We start from the raw sequence: 20,635 nt of genomic DNA on the forward strand, positions 1-20,635 counted from the left end.
CATTACACCCCATGTTCTTCATGTGCCACTTTTCCATGGAACTAGTTTCCTCTGGATGGCTAGGTCCCATCTCTGGCCCAAGTTAAACAGTTTGAAAAACCTGAAAAATAGAAATCAAAAAGGCATGTAGCATGGGGTTTAGAAGTGCTGCTCTGCCATGGAGACGGGTGGAGCTGCCTTGCTTCCCGGGGCCTCTGATAGTATTGGTTCATGAAGCCACTTCTCAGTCCTCGGAGCATCCAGGTGGGGTGAGGGTGAGTAGTTGGTTAAACTAAACTCAAACTCACTGCCATCAAGTCGATGCCAACTCAGTGACCACCATTGGGTTCCCAAAGAGGTAAATCTTTACGGAAGTAGACTGCCCCATCTTCATTTCGTGCAGCCATTGGTGGGTTTGAACTGCCAACCTGATTAGCAATCTTGGTTAGGTATTAAGAAAACACCAACCTCAAGCTGGCTATGCCAGCACTGAGTAGGAGCCATGGCCTATCAAGCTCAGCTGTGAGCCCACTGGGTGGTGTGCAGGAGGAGACCCCACATTACACCCAGCCAGATGCAAGCCTGTCTGCTGACAGTGAGGTGTGTGCCAGCGTTGCAATGTGGAAACATAGTGACCCTGCTTTCCTCCTGCTTGTGCTTAACTATACACCAGGTCCCGGGCACATGGGCTCCTGCTGCCCGGCCCCTGTCCAGGCTGGAGGAGATGCTGGTTTGGGGCTGACCTGCTACCCACGTGCTGTCTAAAGCGGGTTACTACATTCTGTGTACTTACAGTTCACAGCCACCAATGTGAGCCTGCTACTGGAATCATCTCATAAGTGAATACATTTTTGTTCTGGCCTGATTCTTGAAATTAATTCTCAACTGGAGAGGTGAGGAAGGGAAGGAAACCTAAAACTTCATCCAAATAAGTGAAATTCTTGAAGAATTGTCTTTAAATTGTGTTAAAACTGAAGGGGTGGGGGTGTCCTCTCATTCTCACCTTGCTGGATTCTCTCAGCCCCGGGGTCTAGCAAGCAGAGCCTGTGCACCTAACACTGCCCTGTGTACCTGGTCTGTAGCCTCCAGCCAATCTCTACTTTGCAGCACCTGAGCTTTGCTGCACAGTCTTGTGTAAAGATAGAGTTTCATCATTTCTGTGAGTAAAGTTGATCGTGAGGGCATGTTTTTCTCTCTCGACACTGATGATGTCAAATTCCATCTGGGTGCCTCCAGGTGGGACTAGCGGTAGTGCCGCAAGTAAACCAGCTTCTGGGGTGGGAACTTCTCCCTGCAGAGAGGGCACTCCGTCTGCAAAAGAAAAGGGACTGCACTGGGTGGCCAGCTCAGCCCACCCCCTGCCACAGGGAGGGAGTGCATGGCATCTCCCTGCCATCCTTTCCATACCTGGGGCCCAGCCAACCCAGGAAACATGCTTCATTCCAAAGACCAGCACTCCCCCACTTCTCTCCTGATGCCCTGGCTTTTCTGGGTCTAAGGAGGCCCTGCCCTAACTAGTCAACAGACATCTCTGCTTTCTTCCATTTAAGACAAAACAGCTCCAGGCATTTTTCCAGCAGCCTCAAATGCAAAGGCTTTAGCCCAGGTGGAGTCAGGGTGATGGGTGTGAGGAGCAGGTCCTAATCTTTGCTGCCTCAGATGTGTGAGGACAAAGGTTATACAGGCACGCACACACACAAACACAAGGTGGACATGGGCAGAGGCAGGTCCTGAGCGGCCTCTGGTCTTCAGACCTGATCCCTGCTGCAGGTGTCCCATCCCCCGGTTTTGTGCCCACCTGACTGCCCCTAGGCCCCCAGATGTGCTTATGTGGGACCTGAGCTGGCTGTGCTGCAACCGGGAGCTCCAGGTTCTAACTGAGCTAGATGATCTGGCCCCTTATTTCTAGATTGTTCTATTAGTACAACAGTCTGTTCTGCCTGTAGGAGGTAGACAAACAGGTTTTATTCTGTGCAGACTACACAGGTCTCACGACCTGTCATGCCCAGCAGAACCCTGTAAACAGCCTCTGAGGGACTCAGAGAGTGAATGCATACGTTCTTTGCCGGGGTCGTCATGCCCAGGATGCCATCCCTCTAAGCCTGAGAGGTGCCTTGGGCACTCAGGTGCACTGAGATGCAGAGCCCTTCGTGGGCAACAAGAACACAAAGGTGGCATGAGGCTAGGGGTGCAGAACTGGTGTGTGGTCACCGGGCTCTCTCCATCCACCACTCACCTTCCAGGGGTGGAAACGGCTGTGCCAGCTGCTGCAGCAGCTTCTCTTCAACAGAGCCTCCATGTGCAACTTGAGAATGCCAACTGTGGCCCCCCATCTGACTCCCTGGGAGCTTTGGAAAGATCCCCACCCCTCTGTGTCATGGGGGTTCAGAGGCAGGCTCCAGGAACTCATTCTGCCCTGTGCCTGCCGTGCCCACCTTGGTGTTGCACCATTCAGTGATGCACTCCCAGCAGAAGAGGTGCCCACAGGGTGTGACCGTTGTGTGCCGGCGCTCCTCCAGGCACAGTGTACACAGGGGGCCTTTGGCAGTAGTTCGCTCCTCCACATGGCTCCTAGGGGCGAGGCAGAGTGGAAGTGAGAACCACCGTCCTCAGTCCACTCTGCCCCCCACCAGCCACATACCTGCGGCATGACAGGCGACGGTGCAGCCTCCACTCCTTCCTTGCCCGCTGCCTCTGCTTGAAGCTGTACAGCTGGACCCCAATGGAGAGCACTAGATGTAGCAGGGAGATGGCCCCCAGCACCTTATAGGTGGCACGAGCCCTGAGCTCATCTCCAGGTGGGTGGTGGGTACGGAGCTGCACAAGATGGGTGGCCTGTCAGGACTGCTGGAGGGTGGGGCTTCTGCACATCCAGCCTCCATATCCACTTGATGACCATCCAGCCCCCGCTGGCACCCAGCACCTCCCAGGCAGTCCTCCCCTGCAGCTGGGTGTGGGCTCCCAGAAACACCCCTGCAGGAGGCTGGGGCTGCCATCAAGTATAGAAGGCCACATATGTGGGGTAGGGAGAGGGGAGACAGCCCCCACACATGGCCAGGTATGACTGTGCTGGGGGAGTGATGTGGTGTGAGCAGCAATGGGCTCTCCACTGTTGTAGAGAAGCTGCTAACACTACAGGGAGGGCCACACAGAGAAGTACTTGGGCCCCTTGAGGTCATGTGGGTTTTGGTGCTCAGCAGGAGGAGGGTCAGAGACAGACACTTGGGGCACCAGTGTGGAAGGTGACAGGGCCAGAAGCCAGCTGGCTGCCAGGGAGCAAGTGTTTGGAAGTGGTGTCCAGGGACTGCCCCTTGGCAACCCCAACGTCAGAGGGTGAGTTGACGAAGAGGCAAAGCAGCCTGGGAATGTACACCCAGAAGTGTGGAGAGGTGCTCTGTCAAAGCCCAACTCAGCCAAGCTGCTGGTAACTTGTGAGACAGATGTCCCATTTTAGCACATGGTCCTCAGGGACCCTCGGTTTCCGGCCTTAGAGCCAGTGATGCATGTGACCCTGGGTCTCCCAGGGCTGTCTCCTAGTGAGTGCGAAAGGAAGCCATTATGAAGAACAAGGACAAGGCAGCAGGGCTGGGGGAGGGACAGATGAGAAATGGGTGCAGGGCAGGAGGACCAGGATGATGCTGGCATTGTGGAGACATCCTGTGGCACTTTATATGGACCTTCAGGAAGACATCCACTGACACCTAATCCTGAGACTGGTGCCAGTTCTGGTGCAGGAAGCTGGACATAGGCATGGCCAGGGCAGAACAGTGGGGAAGGCAGTGGGTATGGCTGGGCCTGGGCTCAAGGCTGTACTCCAGCACTGTCTGGGTGACCCAGGACAAGCTGCTTGCTGCCACCCCGACCCTGAGCTGTGAATGAACCATCCCTGGCTTGTGTGCAGGGGTCCCTTGGGAAGGCAGGGCCCAGGGCTTCCCCAGGGCACATAATGGCACTGACAGAGGATAGCCATGCTGGCTGCAGGGAGAACATCTGCTCCACCATGCAGAAATCGGGCTTCTTATGTCTTTTAGCAAACTATAACCAAACCAGACTCTTTCCTAAGCAGAGGGCTGACTCCAGCTTGAAGTGGAGTGAGTGCTGTATAGTTATGGGGCTGACCACCCGGGTCCGGAGAGCCAGCACCACAAAAATGAGCCAAAGCTGAGTGGCAGGGTCACAGGTAGCCAGGCTGTACTTACATAAGTGATGTCTGTGAGCCTCTTGGCCAAGTGGTAGAAGGCACCGCTGATGTAGAACCAGGCGATATGCAGCCGCCGTAGGCAGGTGAGGCCCCACGAGAAGACGTGCAGTGCCTGCAGGAGTGCCTTCCGCTGCGGCTCACTGAGGCGGGCTATGTGCCGGTGCACCCAGAGTCGCATGCCTGCCCGGCTGCGTGCACCTGACCCCATGCTGCCATCAGCCTGTAGCTCATGCTCCAGGTGGAGCAGTGCCTTGTCCAGCACATAGGGCAGGCCGGTGTGCAGCACGATGAGCACACTGCGGCGGAGCCACGAGGGTACCCGGCGTCGGGACGGGTCCACCTGGACTAGGCCCACATACTCCTCTCCAAGGGTCTGGTAGCCTGGAGGGGCGGACACTTCATGAAGGACCAGGCAGTCCCACAAGTTGGATCACTCCCCACCCATCCCCTTGCTGCTGTCTCTGGGTTCTGCTTTAGCACCATTTCTAACTCGATGCTTCCCTACGGACTGCCCTGCCTTCACGTCTTTCCTCAGTCTCATCTTGATTAGCAGTCGGCCATATCTCATGCCTGTCGGGCCACGGTGCCCACTTCTCCCAGAACAGCCAAGTCCCCACAAAGCCCCTGCCCCAGGCCTCTCCTCGCACTTTCCCTTCACTCCCCGCAGCCATAGTGCTACCTTGATGGTCCTTGACGTGAGGACACGTCTCTCAGGCCTCCTAACTGGTGTTTGCCGATTGGAAGGTGCTCTTCCAAAAGACACAGCCAACTGCACCCTGTGTTCTCTTCTCTAGAGCACTCAGTGCTTCTAGGACTCCATGCAATGGTGTCCCTTACTGCTTATCGTCCATCTCCCACCCACAGTGTGAGCCCCTGACAGCAGGACTCACTGGAGGCCGCGTGTGGAGGACAGGGCAGGTTAGAGGCATGGTGGCCTGTGGTGAAGGCTGAGTGGGAGCTTACAACACTGAGGCCTCGCCCACCAGCTCTCTCACTAGAAGACAACTGTGAGTCTTGGCCCCAGACCCCAAATTCTGCAGGACCTTGCTGTCCTCACACCCCTCTGCCTGGCATCCCCTGTGCCACTCACCCACCCAAAGCCCTTCACTCCAAGGTCCCACAGGGGCCTACCTGCCAGGGTGGTGAGGCTAAAATAGGCTAGGTTAGAGAGCAGCTCAATCTCTTTCCTCCATTCCAGCCACTTCCTTGCACCTGAGGGAAGAACCAGACAAGGCAATCACTAAGGTATATGGGAGGGTCTAAGGATTGAGGACCATTCCCCCCGTCAAAACAAATCTGCAGCTGCCAGGCCCAGTAAGGCTTAGCTCTGCCCTGGGCTCTGAGGTGCCCTGAGCCACACCCTCACCCTCCCACTGGCCTCCTGCTGGTACGTCGATCTCTTCTGCTTTTGGTCTCTACCTGCCTCAGCCTCATCTGAGGCCTGAGCCACTGAGAGTATCTTCTGGGCATCTCCCCATCTGAAGCTACCTCCCTTGCTAGGACTGCCCTGAAGAGCCATGTGAAAAGACAACCCACTGCTCTCATGGAGAGCACAGCCCTTGAGACCAGCAGGTACAACCCAGCCCTCAAACCCCCAAGTTGTGCAACTTTAAACAACTTACTCTCTCCAGAACCTCAATTTTCCCCTGGATGGTGCAAATGGTTAAGTGCTCAGCTGCTAACTAAAAGGCTGGAAGTTCAACTCTACCCAGAGGCACTTGTGAAGAAAGGCCTGTTGACCCACTTCTGAAATGACATGACTACTGAAAACACTATACAGCAGAGTTCTACCCTTGATACACGAGGTTGCCATGAGGCAGGATCAACTCGACAGCAATTGGTAAATAGGAAATAATAAGTCTGACCTCAGTGAGTTGATTTGAGGATTAAATGGGTTTATGTTCATATAAAACACCAAGGACAAGTAAGTGCTAAACAAACAACCTACTGCCACTGAGTCAATTCTGACACACAGCAACTCTATAGGACAAAGAACTGACCCAGAGGGTCTGTACAGAAGCAGGCTGTCTCATCTCTCTTCTGCGAAGGGGCTGGTGTGTCCAAACCACTGACGTTTTGGTTAGCAGCTAAATGTTTTAAGCACTGTGCCACCAGAGCTCCCAACCACAAAAATGGCTGTGCAAGTTAAGTGTTAAATGTTTGTAAAATAAATACGCAGTCTAACAATTGTTTTGGTTGTGTGACCCTCCCACGCAAAACCTGCTGGCGACCACCAGCCTGGCATTCAGGACCCTACTGAGCATCCCCGGCCTCCACCCTTCAGCTGCTACACAAAGGCCCTGAAACTTGACCAGCAGCAGTCTTCCCGCCTGTGGCTCTTTTTCTGTTGCCAGGAAGACTCTCACCCCGACTCCGACGCTGGGACTCCATGAAAACAGGCTTCCCTATAAAGTGATGCCCCCTGCCCCCCATGTGCAAAGACTGCGTCCACTTCTTTATCCACTACTGTCCTGGGCAATCCCTGCGTGCACTTCCCGCTGAGGTCATCCTAGGGAGCTGACCCGGGGCGGGGGCAGAGGTGAAAGGTGAGACCCTGGCTCCTGGGTCTGGCCCAGACAGGGCTCGCGGATGGGCAAAGTGACCGGCCTGCCACAACCAAGTGCCGTTCCCCATACCGCGGACCAACGGGGTAACAACTGCGAAAGTAACAGCGACGCTGCCACACAGGCAACAACACTTCCTGGGCTACGATGAGGCATTTAGACACTTAATTTAACAAGTTCCTACAGGCAAGGCAGGAACCACCGCAGCAAGGCGGAGCCGGGGCAACCCGAGAGGCCCAGAAGCAGGGTCTCAGCGCAGCCGTCTGCCCTCACCCGCCAAGCTGTGCAAGGCGCCGCTGGCTGCGCTTCGCAGCCCGCCGCGGTAATAGTCGTCCTTCTGCGCGGCGCGGACCACCTCTGGAGGGCTGGCTGCGGCCCCGGCCATAGCTCCGGGTCACAAGGCCCCAATATCCGAAACGACGGCAGCCACCCTCCTCACCAGTGGGCGGGGGCTGATGGCGAGACACTCTGCTGTTTCGGCGCGCGGCGCAGAAGTTTTGCGTCACGACGGGCAGGGCGGGGACCGGGTCACGGCATATTGACGCGACTGAAGAGGGTGGTGCGAAAAGGCAGGGCGGGGCTAAGGGCGGGACGACCGTCGGATTGTGGGCGGAATTAAAGTTGGGTTGTGTGCTCTTACACGCGGTACAAGCTTGACGGTGCAGGCTCTGGTTCGAGGTAGCGTGGAGGGCGAGACTGTGGGCGGGGAAGGGAGGGCCATGAACGGGACCAGATCCCGGAGCGCCGGACACGAGCAACCTAGCTTGGTTTGAGAGCCCTGCGGATTGATGCGCGCAGTCCTTCGCTTGCTTAGCTCATTTCACTCTGGTAACAATGCTGAGAAGTCGAAGCATTGCTCCGTTTTGTGGACGAGGAAACTGAGGCACAGAGCGTTTCCGTTGCTTGTCCAACATCAGCAAGCTGGGAGCCTAGATTCTAGCGTTGGCAGCCTGACCTGGTCGTCGGTCTCACTCTGTGCTCTGTTTTGAGATGTAAGGACCCCATGGAGCCCCTGGCCTGTCCTTTCAGTGGCATCCGTTGGTGATGGGGCCAGAGTGGGAAAGGAGGCAGGGCCAGGGCCCCAAGATGTCGGGAGGCCAGCAAGGAGGAGTGTCTGGAGGCTGGGGCAAACTGGGGACCGGGTTTCTTCTAAATGTGGGGGAGGACAGTTAAGATCCCTGGATCATGAAAGCTGATCCGACCACGTGGTTGTGAGTGGAGCATGAAGGGCAAACTCTCAGCTACTACCAGGTGACACTGAGCCAGACAGAGACAGGAGGCAATAGCAGGACTGCGGCAGCCCTGAGGCTGTAAGTCCAGAGACCTCCTCTGGTTCCACATCACCTTAATAGCTCTATGAGCTCGCCTTGCTCCCGGCTCTACACCCTCTGGACTCAAGACCATGCTCCCTGGGTTAGAACCCCAGCTCCAGTTAGTGGCTGTGTGCTCTGTACTGAACCAGAGCCGAGGACAGCGTCTGGCACTTGGTAGAGGTTCGGTGATGTTTGTTGAGTGACTGAGGAACTCACAGAGGCCCTGAAGGGCTCCGGTGGACAGAGATGAGATCCTGTTGAGTAAGAAGAAGCCCAGACTCAGCAGTGGCTGTTGCTGAGTGCCTGGCTAGATGCTTCAGATGTCTGGGGAGGAGTCCAGGAGTGCCTGGCCATGGGCGGCTAGTAGGGTAGCCACAGGGGACTGCAGGAGGGAAAGGGAAAGAGGGTGGAGAGGTCACAGGCACCCCAGAGGAGGTGTGGGGCAGGGTGGGCTGAAGTTCCTTGCTGCCCCTCTGACCTCATCTCCAGGGGCTCAGCCACTGGCCGAGAGCCCAGTGTGAGGGGACAGGCTCAGAGCTCAGCAGCAGCCTGGATTCTGGCCTCGTTCTTCTGACACAGCCCCCCTTAGAGAGAAAGGGTTTATCTTAGGCTCCAAGTACTGCTTTAACAAAAATACCACAAGTGGGTGGCTTTAAAGAACAAGAAGTTATTGTCTCACTGTTTTGGAAGGTAGCAATCTGAATCAGCATAGCTCTAGGGGAAGTCCCTCCTTGTTAGTAGCCCTGAGCATTCCTTGGTTTGTACACAGGTTGTAGATATGGTGTCTGTCTTCTCCCTGTGTCTCTTCTGTTCCACTCAGTCACCACTCAGAAGGAATTGGGTTTAGAACCTATCCTACTCTGGTGTGACCTCATTATCCTACAAAAGAAAACCCCTCTTTCCAAACAGGGTCACATTCATAGGTATAGGAATTAGGATTTCCACTTAAGTTTTTTTGGGGACGTAATTCAATCCATAACAGGGAATGACCTGATGGTCCCACAGGTCCCTCCTTGATAAGAAGCCCTCATGACCCTTTGGAACTTGGTCTCCCACGGGGCTCTGGGTATTTCCTGGGGACAGAAACTGCCCTTTGTTCCAGTGGGGAGGATGGATTGGGTTTGGCCAGAGGCCAGGCATGGCCATATGGAGACACTGTCATAGAACAACATCACAGAGTCTGGTTAAGTGAAAGCAAAAGAAATTTACTGAGGGACAGAGATGATCTGAACTGGGAAGACATCCACATTCACAGAGTGAAGATGCCCGCTCCAATGGACAATGAAGAAGAACACAGTTTTGTATATTTCAAGCAGGAACTGAAAGTCACAAAATCATGATTGGCTGAAAGACAATCAAGGGAGTCAAAGGCAGGATATCCAAAAGCAGGGATTTAGCAAGGATGAGTGGATAACATATGTGGGATTACATGATTGGTTGTTGTTAGGCACTGTCAGTCGGCTCCAACTCATAGCGACCCCATGTACAACAGAACAAAACCCTGCCTGGTCCTGCGCCAGCCTCACAGTCCTTGCCATGTTTGAGCCCGTTGTTGCGGCCACTGTGTCAATCCATCTCATTGAGGGTCTTCCCCTTTTATGCTGACCCTCTACTTTGTTGTTGTTGTTGTTAGGTGCCGTCAAGTCATCTCTGACTCATAGAGACCCCATCCACAGCAGAACAAAACACCGCCTGGTCCTGCATCAGCTCCATGATCCTTGCTATACTTGAGCCCATCGCTGCAGCCACTGTTTCAATTCATCTCGTTGAGGGCCTTCCCCTCTTTCATTGATCCTCCACCTTACCAATCATGACATCCTTCTCCAGTGAATGGTCCCTTCTGACAATATGACCAAAGTAGGTGAGACAAAGTCTAGCCATTCTCACTTCCAAGGAGCATTCTGGCTACACTTCCTCCAGGACAGATCTGTTAGTTCTTTTAGCAGTCCATGGTACTTGCAGCATTCTTCGCCAGCACCACAACTCAAAAGCATCAACTCTTCTTCGGTCTTCCTTATACATTGTCCAACTCTCACATGCATATGATGCAATGAAAAATACCATGGCTTGTGTCAGGCACACCTTAGTCCTCAAGGAGACATCTTTGCTCTTCAGCACTTGAAAGAGGTCCTTTGCAGCCAATTTGTCCAGTGCTGTATGTCGTCTGATGGCCTGACTGCTGCTTCCTTTGGCGTTGATTGTAGAACAAAGCAATGTGAATTCTTTGACAACTTCAATCTTCTCTCCATTTATTGTGATGCTGCTTATAGGTCCAGTTGTGAGGATTTTTGTTTTCTTTATATTGAGCTGTAATCCATACTGCAGACTGTATTCTTCAATCTTTATCAGTAACTGCTTCAAGTCATCCTCACTTTCAGCTAGCAAAGTTGTGTTGTCAGTGTATCACAGGTTGTTAATGATCCGTCCTCCAACCCTGATGCCACGTTCTTCTTCCTATAGTCCAGCTTCTTAGATTATTTGCTCAGCATACACTTTGAATAAATATGGTGAAAGGATACAACCCTGACACACTCCCTTCTTGATTTTAAACCATGCAGTGTCCCCTTGTTCTGTTCAAATGACAGCCTCCTGGTCTATATACAGGTTCCTCATGAGTACAATTAAGTGTTCTAGAATTCCCATTCTTCTCAATGTTACCCATGATTTGTTATGATCCACACAATCAAATGCTTTTGCATAGTCAATAAAACACAAATAAACATCTTTCTGGTATTCTTTGCTTTGAGCCAAGATCCATCTGGCATCAGCTATGATATCCCTCATTCCACGTCCTCTTCTGAATCCAGCTTGCATTTCTGGAAGTTCTCTGTCAATATACTGCTGCAACCATTTCTGAATATATTCAGTAACATTTTACTTAGGAGCTCTGGTAGCATAGTGCCTAAGGCATTTGACTGCTAACCGGAAAGCTGGTGGTTCAAACCCACCATGCCACTCCTCGGAAGGAAGGTTGGGCAATCTACTTCCATAGTGATACTTCCTCAGAAACCCAAGGAGGGATCGCTATGAGTTGGGGCCTACTCCACGGCACATAACAACAGCAACACCATTTTACTTGCATGTGATGTTAATGATACTGTTCGATACTTTCCGTATTCTTTCTTTGGAATTGTGTTAGATTGGGTTCTCTAGAGAAACACACACAAAAAAAACCAGCAAGGTATATATATATATTTATAGAGCGAGAGAGAGAGAGAGATTTATCTTAGGCAAATGGCTCACAAGCGTATAGAAACCGACAAGTCCAAGCTGCAAAGTCCGTCTCTGTAGGAGGTGGGGCTTGCAGCCACCTTTGTTTCCGCAAGCACAGCGGAGCCGAGAGATTCAAGCTGGCATGCAGTATATTGGTTGTTGTTTCCAATAAAAGATGAATCCGAGATCTCCAGGGGAGCGGTGAGCCGCTCACTCAAGGAAGTCTGTAGTTCGGAATGCTGTTCTTCCAGATTGTCCTTGGAATATCATTGCAAGCAGGCCCCTAGGGAAACTCCCCTTGGGCAGACTGGCCACTCAGAACTCAGTCATCTGATCCCATCATGGGAACAACCACCCAGAACTGGGGTCCAGCCAAGTTGACACACAGCTCCAACCATCACAGGAATGGATACAAATACGGATCTCTTCCAGTTAGTTGGCCAGGTAGCTATCTTCCAACTCTCTTGGCATAGTCTAGTGAGTGCCTCCAGCAAGGCATCCATTTGTTGAAACATCTCAATGGGTATTCCATTGATTCCTCGAGCCTTGTTTTTTGTAAATTTCTTCAGTGCAGCTTCAGCTTCTTTCTTCAATACTTTTGGTTCTTGATCATATGCCGCCTCCTGAGATGGATGAACGTCAACCAATTCTCTTTGGTACAGTTACTTTGTGTATTCCTTCAATCTTCTTTTGATATTTTATGCATCATTCAATATACTGCCCACAGAATCTTGAGGGTTAAATTTTTTCTTCAGTTCTTTCAACTTGAGAAATGATGAGTGTGTTCTTTTGGTTTTCTAACTCCAGATTTTTGCACAATTCATTATAATAATTGACTTTGTCTTCTCGAGCTGCTCTTTGAAATCTGTTCAGCTCTTTTATCCTGTCAATTTTTCCATCCCCTTTAGCTACTCCTTGCTCAAGGGCAAGTTTCAGAGTCTCTTCTGACATCCATTGTGGTCTTTGCTTCCTTTCTCGTCTTTTAAGTGACCTCTTGCTTTCTTCGTAGATGATGTCCTTGGTGTCATCCCACAATACTCCTGGTTTTTGGTCATTGGTGTTCAGTGCATCAACTCTAGTCTTTAGATGGTCTCTAAATACAGGAGGGATATATTCAGGGTCCTATTTTGGCTCTCATAGACTTGTTTTAATGGTCTTCAACTTCAAGTTGAACTTGCGTGTGAGCAGTTGGTGGTCTGTTCCATAATCAGCTCCTGGCATTGTTTTGGCTGAAGATATTGAGCTTTTTCATCTCCTTTTGCCACAGATGTAGTCAGTCTGATTCCTGTGTGCTCCATCTGGTGAAGTCCGTGTGTATATCCATCATTTGTGTTATTGAAAAAAGGTATTTGCAATGAATAAGTCGTTGGTCTTCCAAAATTCTATCATGTGTTCTCCAGTGTTATTTCTGTCCCTAAGGCCAAATTTTCCAACTACCAGTGATTCTTCTTTGTTTCCAGCCTTTGCATTCCAATCACCAGTAATAAGCAACACATCTTGATTGCACTTTCGGTCAATTTCAGACTGCAGAAGTTGATAAAAATCTTCAGTTTCTTCTTTTTTGGCTTTGGTGGTTGGTGTGTATATTTGAATAATAGTTGTATTAATTGTTCTTGCTTGTAGGTGTGTGGATATTATCCTATCACTGACAGCACTGTACTTCAGGACAGATCTTGAAACATCCTTTGTGATGATGAATGGCATGCCATTCCTCTTCAAATTGTCATTCCCTGCATAGTAGATCATATGGTTGTCTGATTCAAAATGACCAAAACTGGTCCATTTCAGCTTGCCAATGCCTAGGATATCAATCTTTATGTGTTCCATTTCATTTTGACAACTTCAGTTTTCCTAGATTCATACTTCGTACGTTCCACGTTCCAATTATTAATGCATGTTTGCAGCTATTTCTCCTTAATTTGAGTCTTGCCACATCAGCAGATGGAGGTCCCAAAAGCTTTACTTTATCCATATCATTAAGGTTGGTTCTACTCTGATGAGGCAGCTCTTTCCCAGTTGTATTTTGAGTGCCTTTCGACCTAAGGGGTTTGTTTTCCTGCACTGTATTTGGACAATGTTTCTGGGCTATTCATAAAGTTGCCCAGTAATATATCAGATAGTGTTTCTCTGCTATTTGTAAGGTTTTCCCTGGCCAATTCTTTGAGAAGTGGATGCCCTCTTCCTTCTTACTAGACTATCTCAGTCTGTAAGCTGTGTTGAAACCTGTGCACCATGTGCAACCCTGCTGGCGTTTGAAACACCAGTGGCACAGCCTCAAGCCTCACAGCAACACGCAAGCCACCACAGTACAACAAACTGACAGACAAGTTCATCTCCCTTAGCTGTTTGAAACCTCTCGACCCTCCCCTTACCTGGATCCTGCCCCTTTGTCGTTCCCTCCTTACCGCCTTTGGGTAGGGCCTGTCTCCCTCCTCTTACCTGGATCCTGCCACTTTGTCATCCCTGGCTTTCCCTCCTTCCTGCCTCTTGGGTGATGCCTGTCTCCCCAACCCTCTACTTTACCAAGAAGGATATCCTTCTGCAGGGAATGGTCCTTCTGACAACATGACCAAAGTAGGTGTGACGAAACCTGGCCATTCTCACTTCTAAGGGGCACTCCAGCTGCATTTCTTCCAGGACAGATTGGTTCGTTCTTCTGGCAGCCCATGGTATTTTCAGTATTCTTCTCCAACACTGTAATTCAAAGGTATCAACTGTTTTCCAGTCTTCCTTATTCAGTGTCCAGCTTTCACATGCATATGCAGCAATTGTTTGATTGAAAATGAGGCTAGGGTTAGGCTCACCTTAGTCTTCAAAGTGACATCTTTTGCAGCAGATTTACCCAGTGCAATATGACATCTGATTTCTTGACTCCTGCTTCCATGGGTGTTGACTGTGGTTCCAAGTAAAATGAACTCCCTGGCAATTTCAACCTTTCTCTATTTATCATGATGCTTCTTTTTGGTCCAGTTCTAAGGATTTTTGTTTTCTTTATGCTGAGGTGTAATCTGTACTGAAGACTGTACTCTTTGATCTTCATCAGTAAGTGCTTCAAGTCATCTTCACTTTTGGCAAGTAAGGTTGTGTTATCTGCATATTGCAAGTTGCTAATGAGTCTTCCTTCAATCCTGATGCTGCGTTCTTCTTCATGTAGTCCAGATTCTTGGATTATTTGCTCAGTATACAGATGGAATAAGTATGGTGAAAGGATACAACCCTGATGCACACCCTTCCTGATTTTAAACCATGTAGTATGCCCTTGTTCTGTTTAAAGACTTCCTCTTGGTCTATGCACAGGTTCCACAAGAGCACAATTAAGTGTTCTGGAACTCTCATTCTTCACAGAGTTATCCATAATTTGTTATGATCCACACAAATACCTTTGCATGGATAATAAAACAGGCAAACATCTTTCTGGTGTTCTTTGCTTTCAGCCAAGATCTATGTGATGTCAGCAATGACATCCCTCATTTCATGTACCCAAAATGATTGGTTAAGGGCACATAATTGCAAGCATGCATACTCTAGCTTATTTCAGGATGGTCACAGGATAATGGCAAGGTGGTTTTTTTTGTAACCTGCTATAAAAGTTGTTTTCTCAATCGTGTCTGTTTCTGGGGGTCCATTGTAAAGATTATCAATAATGCTGTGCATCCAGACCCTTCAGATATAAGCTATCTGTGTGACCATAGTAGATCTTGCAGCTGTTTGACCATAGTAGAAAGACTCTTTGGGACTAGATTGTGATATCCTGCACCTGCCAGACCTCAGAGAAAAAGTACGATTCCTTTAGGGTATGTGGTCAGTATCAAGGTTAGAGAAATTGCTGTTAGAAAAGGCAGCTTGGAAATTCATCATGGACCCTAGGCTCATGTCAGGACTTTAAAATGGAGTTAAGGCTGTGCTTCACCTTGTTCTATTTACACACACCAGTGCCTCTGATTTCAAGCTGTCATACAACTTGAAGGCAGTTGCAGTTCTCTGACCTGCTCCTCCTGTACAGCCCTGAAGTGCAGCATGGGTTCTTGGCCAGGAGCCTGGGCCCATGGTTTGCACAGTGGATGCCCGTTTTCATAGCTTCTTCTCAGTTTGAGTTGCAGGAGGTATGATTTCTTCTCCCGACTCAGGGGATGTTCCTACAATAGGGCACCATACCTCATTAGGCTGGATCTCACAGGCTTGCATTTTCCAAGACTGCCCTCTCATCTACAGAATAGGTCAACAATTCTGACCGCACTGTACCTTTGAAGGTTGGAACTTGAAACAATGTAACTCAGAGTATCTTGTTCCCAGTGCATGAAAGCGGGGCTTGACATCCCCCTGAGTCCAAAGATTGGCTTAGCTATTGAATGGTGATGCTGCTTATTGGTACAGTTGTGAGGATTTTGTTTTTTAAAGTGTAATCCATACTGAAGGCTGTATCTTTGATCCTGAGCAGTAAATTCAGTTGCCTTTTATGCATCCAAAAGCTGGACAATGAAAAAGGAAGACTAAAGAAGAGTTGATGCCTTCAGCTTATGGTATTGGCAAAGAATATACCATAGACTGCCAAAAGAATGAACAAATACATCATGGAAGAAGTACAGCCAGAATACTCCTTAGAAGTGAGGATGGTGAGACCTTCTCACTCAGTTTGGACACACCATCAGGGGGGACCAGTCCCTGGAGAAGGACATCATATTTGGTAAAATAGAGGGTCAATGAAAAAGAGCAAGACCCTCAATGAGATAGGCTGACACAGTGGCTAGAACAGTGGGATAAAACATACATACAATTGTGAGGACGGTGCAGGACCAGGCAACCTTTCATTCTGTTATACGCAAGGTCTCTGGGAGTCAATGGCTCCTAATAATAGCATTGCATGGTGCCTCTAGTTTTCAGTCCCTTCATATGGGGGTTGTTTAGAGTTTTAGGGGTGTGAGAAAGGAGCCATGGTGGTGCAGTAGTTAAGCATGCTCAGCTGCTAACTAAAAGGTCAGTGGTTCGAATCCAGCAGCCGCTCCATAGGAAAAAAGATGTGGTAGTCTGCTTCCATAAAAATTTACAGCCTTGGAAACCCTGTGAGAAACTTCTACTCTGCCCTATGTGGTTGCTATGAGTCAGAACTGACTTATTGGCAATGGGTTATGGGATTGTAAGGATAGTACATTGAAGCCTCTGGCACCCTAAGGGGCCCCTTACCACGAATGACTTGAACTTGGGCTGGGGGTGGGGTGCAGAGCACAGGCCAGCCAGCAGGTGGCGAAATCAGCCCATCTACTGATCTGTCATCTACTAACCTGTTACCTGGTTATTTGAAATCAACCTAATGGGTCGATTTTATGGGACTTGGGTGTGTTTCTCACCCCAGATACTGGAACTGGATCACAACCATCAGAACCAAAGATGGAATGGGAGTGGGCGCCCACCAGCCTCAATGTAAACATGGGGAAGAGGCTGAGGGAAGGGAGGGGACAGCTCAGGTCTTGCTGAAGGTTTATGAGGGTCTGGGTCTCAGAGGGAAGTCATTCCCTCATCAACAAGCCAGCTACCAAGTGTTCCTGGCCAGCCATGCACCCTGGGAACCCTATCTGTGGGACACTCTATTTCCTGGGTCCTGGGATGGTGTGGGAGCAGCAGGAGGGTCTTGCCCCAGAGACGGAGTGGAGAGCAGTATTTGGCTTTCCCCTGAGCCCCTGGGACCTGGGGCCAGATCTCCTTCTTATACGCCTGGCTCCTCCAGCCCTTTCTGGCCCTTCCTGCTCTGGCAAGCCTTCATGGAGTTCAGGGAAAGTGACTGATGGGGGCCAGCTTGGCCTTGGGACATGACACCCACCTGATGGGGCACCAACAGCACCTCCAGCAGGGGACTGCCCTGATTTTTAAACCAAGACATGCTATTCCCTTCTTTCATTCAGAACCAAGCTACTTGGTGACACTGCCCAGGGGTATTTCTGGGCTGGTCTCTGACCCTGACCCTCTGGGGCCTCAGCTGGTTGACAGTGACACTGTCTTGGTCATTTTCAGGGAGCTTTTGCCTGCTTCCATCTTAATCCCCTGGGCCTCAGGCTTATCTTCTGTGGTTTGGGTCTGCTGGGGCTGGAAAGGGCCAAAGTCTGCATTTCTAGCTCCTGCTGAGGCTGGTCATGGCCCACGGACTCTTCGAGAAAGATCAAGGTGTAAGCCGTGGTCTCAGCACTCACCCTACCTACTTCATTCCCCTTCTTACAACCGCACCCACTGTGCTCCTCGTTTTCCCACCTGACATTCCTGCAGCCCTTGCTGAGGCCACTCATGCAAGCCCCAGGAGCATGGGTGGGCAGCCCTGCTGCACATCCTCCCTCCCTGTTCTGTTGCCACCCAATCTAGCACCATCTGTATCCGTTGTGCCTGGCACATGGTAGGTGCTCAAAATAAAGGAGAGGAAATCTATTTGCCCTGATTTCAACTTAGGCAGCCCGCCTGTGTAACATCCTGTACTTCTAGGGCTTGGCTGCCTGGGCACTTGGGGGCCACCTGTGCCACCCAGGGTCTGCCTGCAGCACTCGGGTGTACCTGTGGGAATTGGGGTATGCCTGTGGTACTCAGGGTCTGCCTGTGTCACTCAAGATCTGCCTGCAGCACTTGGGGTACATCTGGGGCACTCACGTTCCACTTGGGCACTTAGGGTGTGCCTGTGGTGCTCAGAGTGCCTATGCCACCTGGGGTCCACCTGTCCCACTTGGGGCTCACTTGGACTGGATGCTCTCACTCCTCACTGTTCCTGGGACCTCTGAGTGACTGCAGGTACATGGGGTGCTCCTAGGCAGAGACCTCGTTGGATCCCTAGAACCCATTCCTTGCCACCCATCCTATCAGGAAAAGATGGTTCTTGGTCTCCCAGGATGGCCACTTCTAGCCAGGACTGCAGAGAGGTCCAACCTGGGAGGTGTACAGGAGGCAGGAGGAAGCTGACCACCTAGGGAGGCCTGTCCCAAGACCCTGGAAACCTGAAGACAGGCTGAGTCACACTGGCAGCTGCAGGCTGAACGGGGGGCCAGGGGGGGCTACTGGCCTCTGGGGAGCACTCCCGTGGGGGTGGGAAGGACATAGTGGGAAAGCTGCAGTTTTTGGTCCCAGGCTTGGGGCCTGAGTGTCCTGTTCCTCCTCCCTCTTCAGCTGCAAAATGGGCAGAGGGGCCTTAGGAAGAACCCCCAAATGGGCCCCAGCTGCTGAAGACCGTTAGGGCGAGGCTTTGGCCACAAACCTGGCAAACAGGTTTGTCTACCTGGGAGGCCTCAGGAAGCAACCCATCCCACTGCAGCCTGGCTTGTGACCCTGGGAGCCCCACAGCTGAGTCCTAGAGGTACATAGGCGGGCTTCAGGGTGGGTGCGGGTGGGTGCAGCGCCTGGGTGGTGGGATTTCTTGGGACGGCTGGGGCACAGAGCAGGGAGGATAACACTGCCTTGGCCCTGGGATGGAGCAAGAATGTTGGGCCAACAGAACAGGGGGAAAGTAGAGAGGCAGCCCCGGAGCTGCAGCCAGGGTGTGGGGCCCTGGCTTGGTCCCATCCTCCATGGGCAGGACCAGGCTGGTGACCAACACACCACTCGGTCAGGGGCTTGGTGAGTACAGTCAGGGCAAAAGGCTGACAAGCGGGGCCTTGGCCAGGGCCTGGGCTCAGAAGTGATTGGGGCGACTCCAGGCACAGCTTGGTGGTTCTTGTGCAGCTAGCTGGCAATATGGCTGCAGAATGGCCTGGGACTGGCACTGTGGTTAGGGCTTCTGAGAAAGTGGCTAGAGCAGGAGCCGGGCTGCTGGTGGGCAGGTATGGAAACAGCCATCAAGCCAGGGCACAGGAGGCAGGTGTCATCTGCGGCATAGAGAAGCCGCCCCCTCCAGTGCCCTCCAAGTGTTTATTCTGCCCCTGCATGCACCCAGCACCAGCCCTGTGTGCCCCCCCAGGGTGGGCAGCACAACCTAATTTTATGAGTTGTCTCCACAGCCCTCGGGGGAAGCATTGTGCGCGTGGTGGATTGAAAGGAACTGAAGCTTCAAAGGTGAAGCCTGATCCCATTCTGTCTGTCTCAAACCTTAGTCCATCCCACTTCCCGGCTAATGGGAGTGGGACTGGGGATGCTGACTAGGGGTCCCTTGTGCACGGCATTCATCCTAGCTGAGCTTGCTGGTTCCAGCACTTAGAGTAGGATAAGGTCTTTAAAGGAAGAGGAAACCCAGGAGGGCTTCCCGGGGGGAGCAGTTTTGTCCAGTGAAAGGAAAGGAAGGACCAGTGCAAACACAAAGGTGTCTGGGAGTGATAAGAGGCCAACTGTAGGATCCAGGCCAGCCTTGTAGCCTTATCCAGAAAGTGAGGCACAAGGCCCATGACATTGGGTAGGGCCAGGGAGGGACTGAGAAGGACACCAGAGTGGAGCCTACAGATATGGCCTCGTGAGCAGACAGCATAGGCCATCCACATGCTTTCCTCATCCAGCCACCTCTTGGTGCCTGCCATCCACTGCAGGAGAGCATCCGTTCTGGATGCAGCATTCCGACAGGCTCCAGGAGGCCAGCCCTATCTTGGGGGTGCTCTGTAGACTGTGGGAAGAATGTAGCCAGCTCCTGAGGGGGTATGTGCATAAGGAGCCCTCTGGAGACTCCCTCCCTGCTGCCCTTGTCACCAGGCATCCTCCTGATGTGGGGGCCAGGGGACCTTAAGCCCTGCCATCTCTGCACTTGGTTTTCCCACGTGTCAGTAGGAGAATATTGGTGCCCACTTCCCTGGCTGTGGGAAAGCCCAGGAGACTGAGTGCAGAGTGCTGGCAGGTGGGGTTGGAGTGCTTCCTGCATTGGGAGCATTGATCAGGCTCAGGGTGACTAGGTTGGCTAGGAGGCAGGGCAGGGTGGTAGAGTCACAAGCCACAGGGCAGAGCTTTGAAGCCTATTAGCTCTGTGTCCTGGGGCATCTCTGTCTCCACTGCTTAGCACTGTGCCCGGCAACCAGCAGGTGCTTGGAGTGCATGGAGAGAGAGGATCCTACATCGGATTGGGTGGAAGTGGCATAGACGTTCCCAGCATGTAGTTCATGGCCCACGCTGAAAGGGTGGGAGTGGGTCACAGCCCGGCTCTTCCATTAGACTTGGGGGCCTCTCAGCTGAAGAAAGAGCCATCAGGTGGTCAGCTCCTTTCACAATCACTGCTGGGGACGAGGATGTCATGGGGTCTTCATGTCCTATTCCTGGTAGCATTCCTTGGTGTCTGTCTTTCCCTGTGTATGTCTTGGGGTCTGTCCTGGTCTTTGTAACTCAAAAGGGATTAGGGTTAGGACCGAACCTGATCTCATTAACATAAAATACAAAACTCCTGTTCTCGGATAGGATCACCTCCACAGATATAGATACCCAAT

At 51.4% G+C, this 20,635-nt stretch overlaps 1 protein-coding gene across 1 annotated transcript; it reads right to left on the reverse strand.

Annotated features, from left to right (window-relative positions):
• Window positions 1–1,221: 1,221 nt before the first annotated feature.
• PEX10 (peroxisomal biogenesis factor 10) lies at window positions 1,222–7,129 on the reverse strand. The gene is made up of 6 exons (XM_007945433.1): window positions 7,018–7,129; window positions 5,312–5,392; window positions 4,179–4,561; window positions 2,621–2,796; window positions 2,415–2,550; window positions 1,222–1,290 (listed from the first exon to the last, which is right to left on the reverse strand). The coding sequence occupies exons 1-6, from the start codon at window positions 7,127–7,129 to the stop codon at window positions 1,222–1,224; spliced, it is 957 nt and encodes a 318-aa protein (XP_007943624.1).
• Window positions 7,130–20,635: the final 13,506 nt, after the last annotated feature.

This window comes from Orycteropus afer, unplaced genomic scaffold (assembly GCF_000298275.1).
Source record: "Orycteropus afer afer isolate SDZICR_OR568_19922 unplaced genomic scaffold, OryAfe1.0 scaffold00136, whole genome shotgun sequence".
Classification (NCBI taxonomy): domain Eukaryota; kingdom Metazoa; phylum Chordata; class Mammalia; order Tubulidentata; family Orycteropodidae; genus Orycteropus; species Orycteropus afer.

Coding starts and splice junctions, on each gene's coding strand:
- PEX10 (XM_007945433.1), bottom strand. CDS start 7,129: ATGGCCGGGGCCGCAGCCAGCCCTCCAGAGGTGGTCCGCGCCGCGCAG. Junction 2,797..4,178: donor GGCTCACAGACATCACTTAT/GTAAGTACAGCC, acceptor CATCTTGTGCAG/CTCCGTACCCACCACCCACC. Junction 2,551..2,620: donor CGTCGCCTGTCATGCCGCAG/GTATGTGGCTGG, acceptor CCTCGCCCCTAG/GAGCCATGTGGAGGAGCGAA.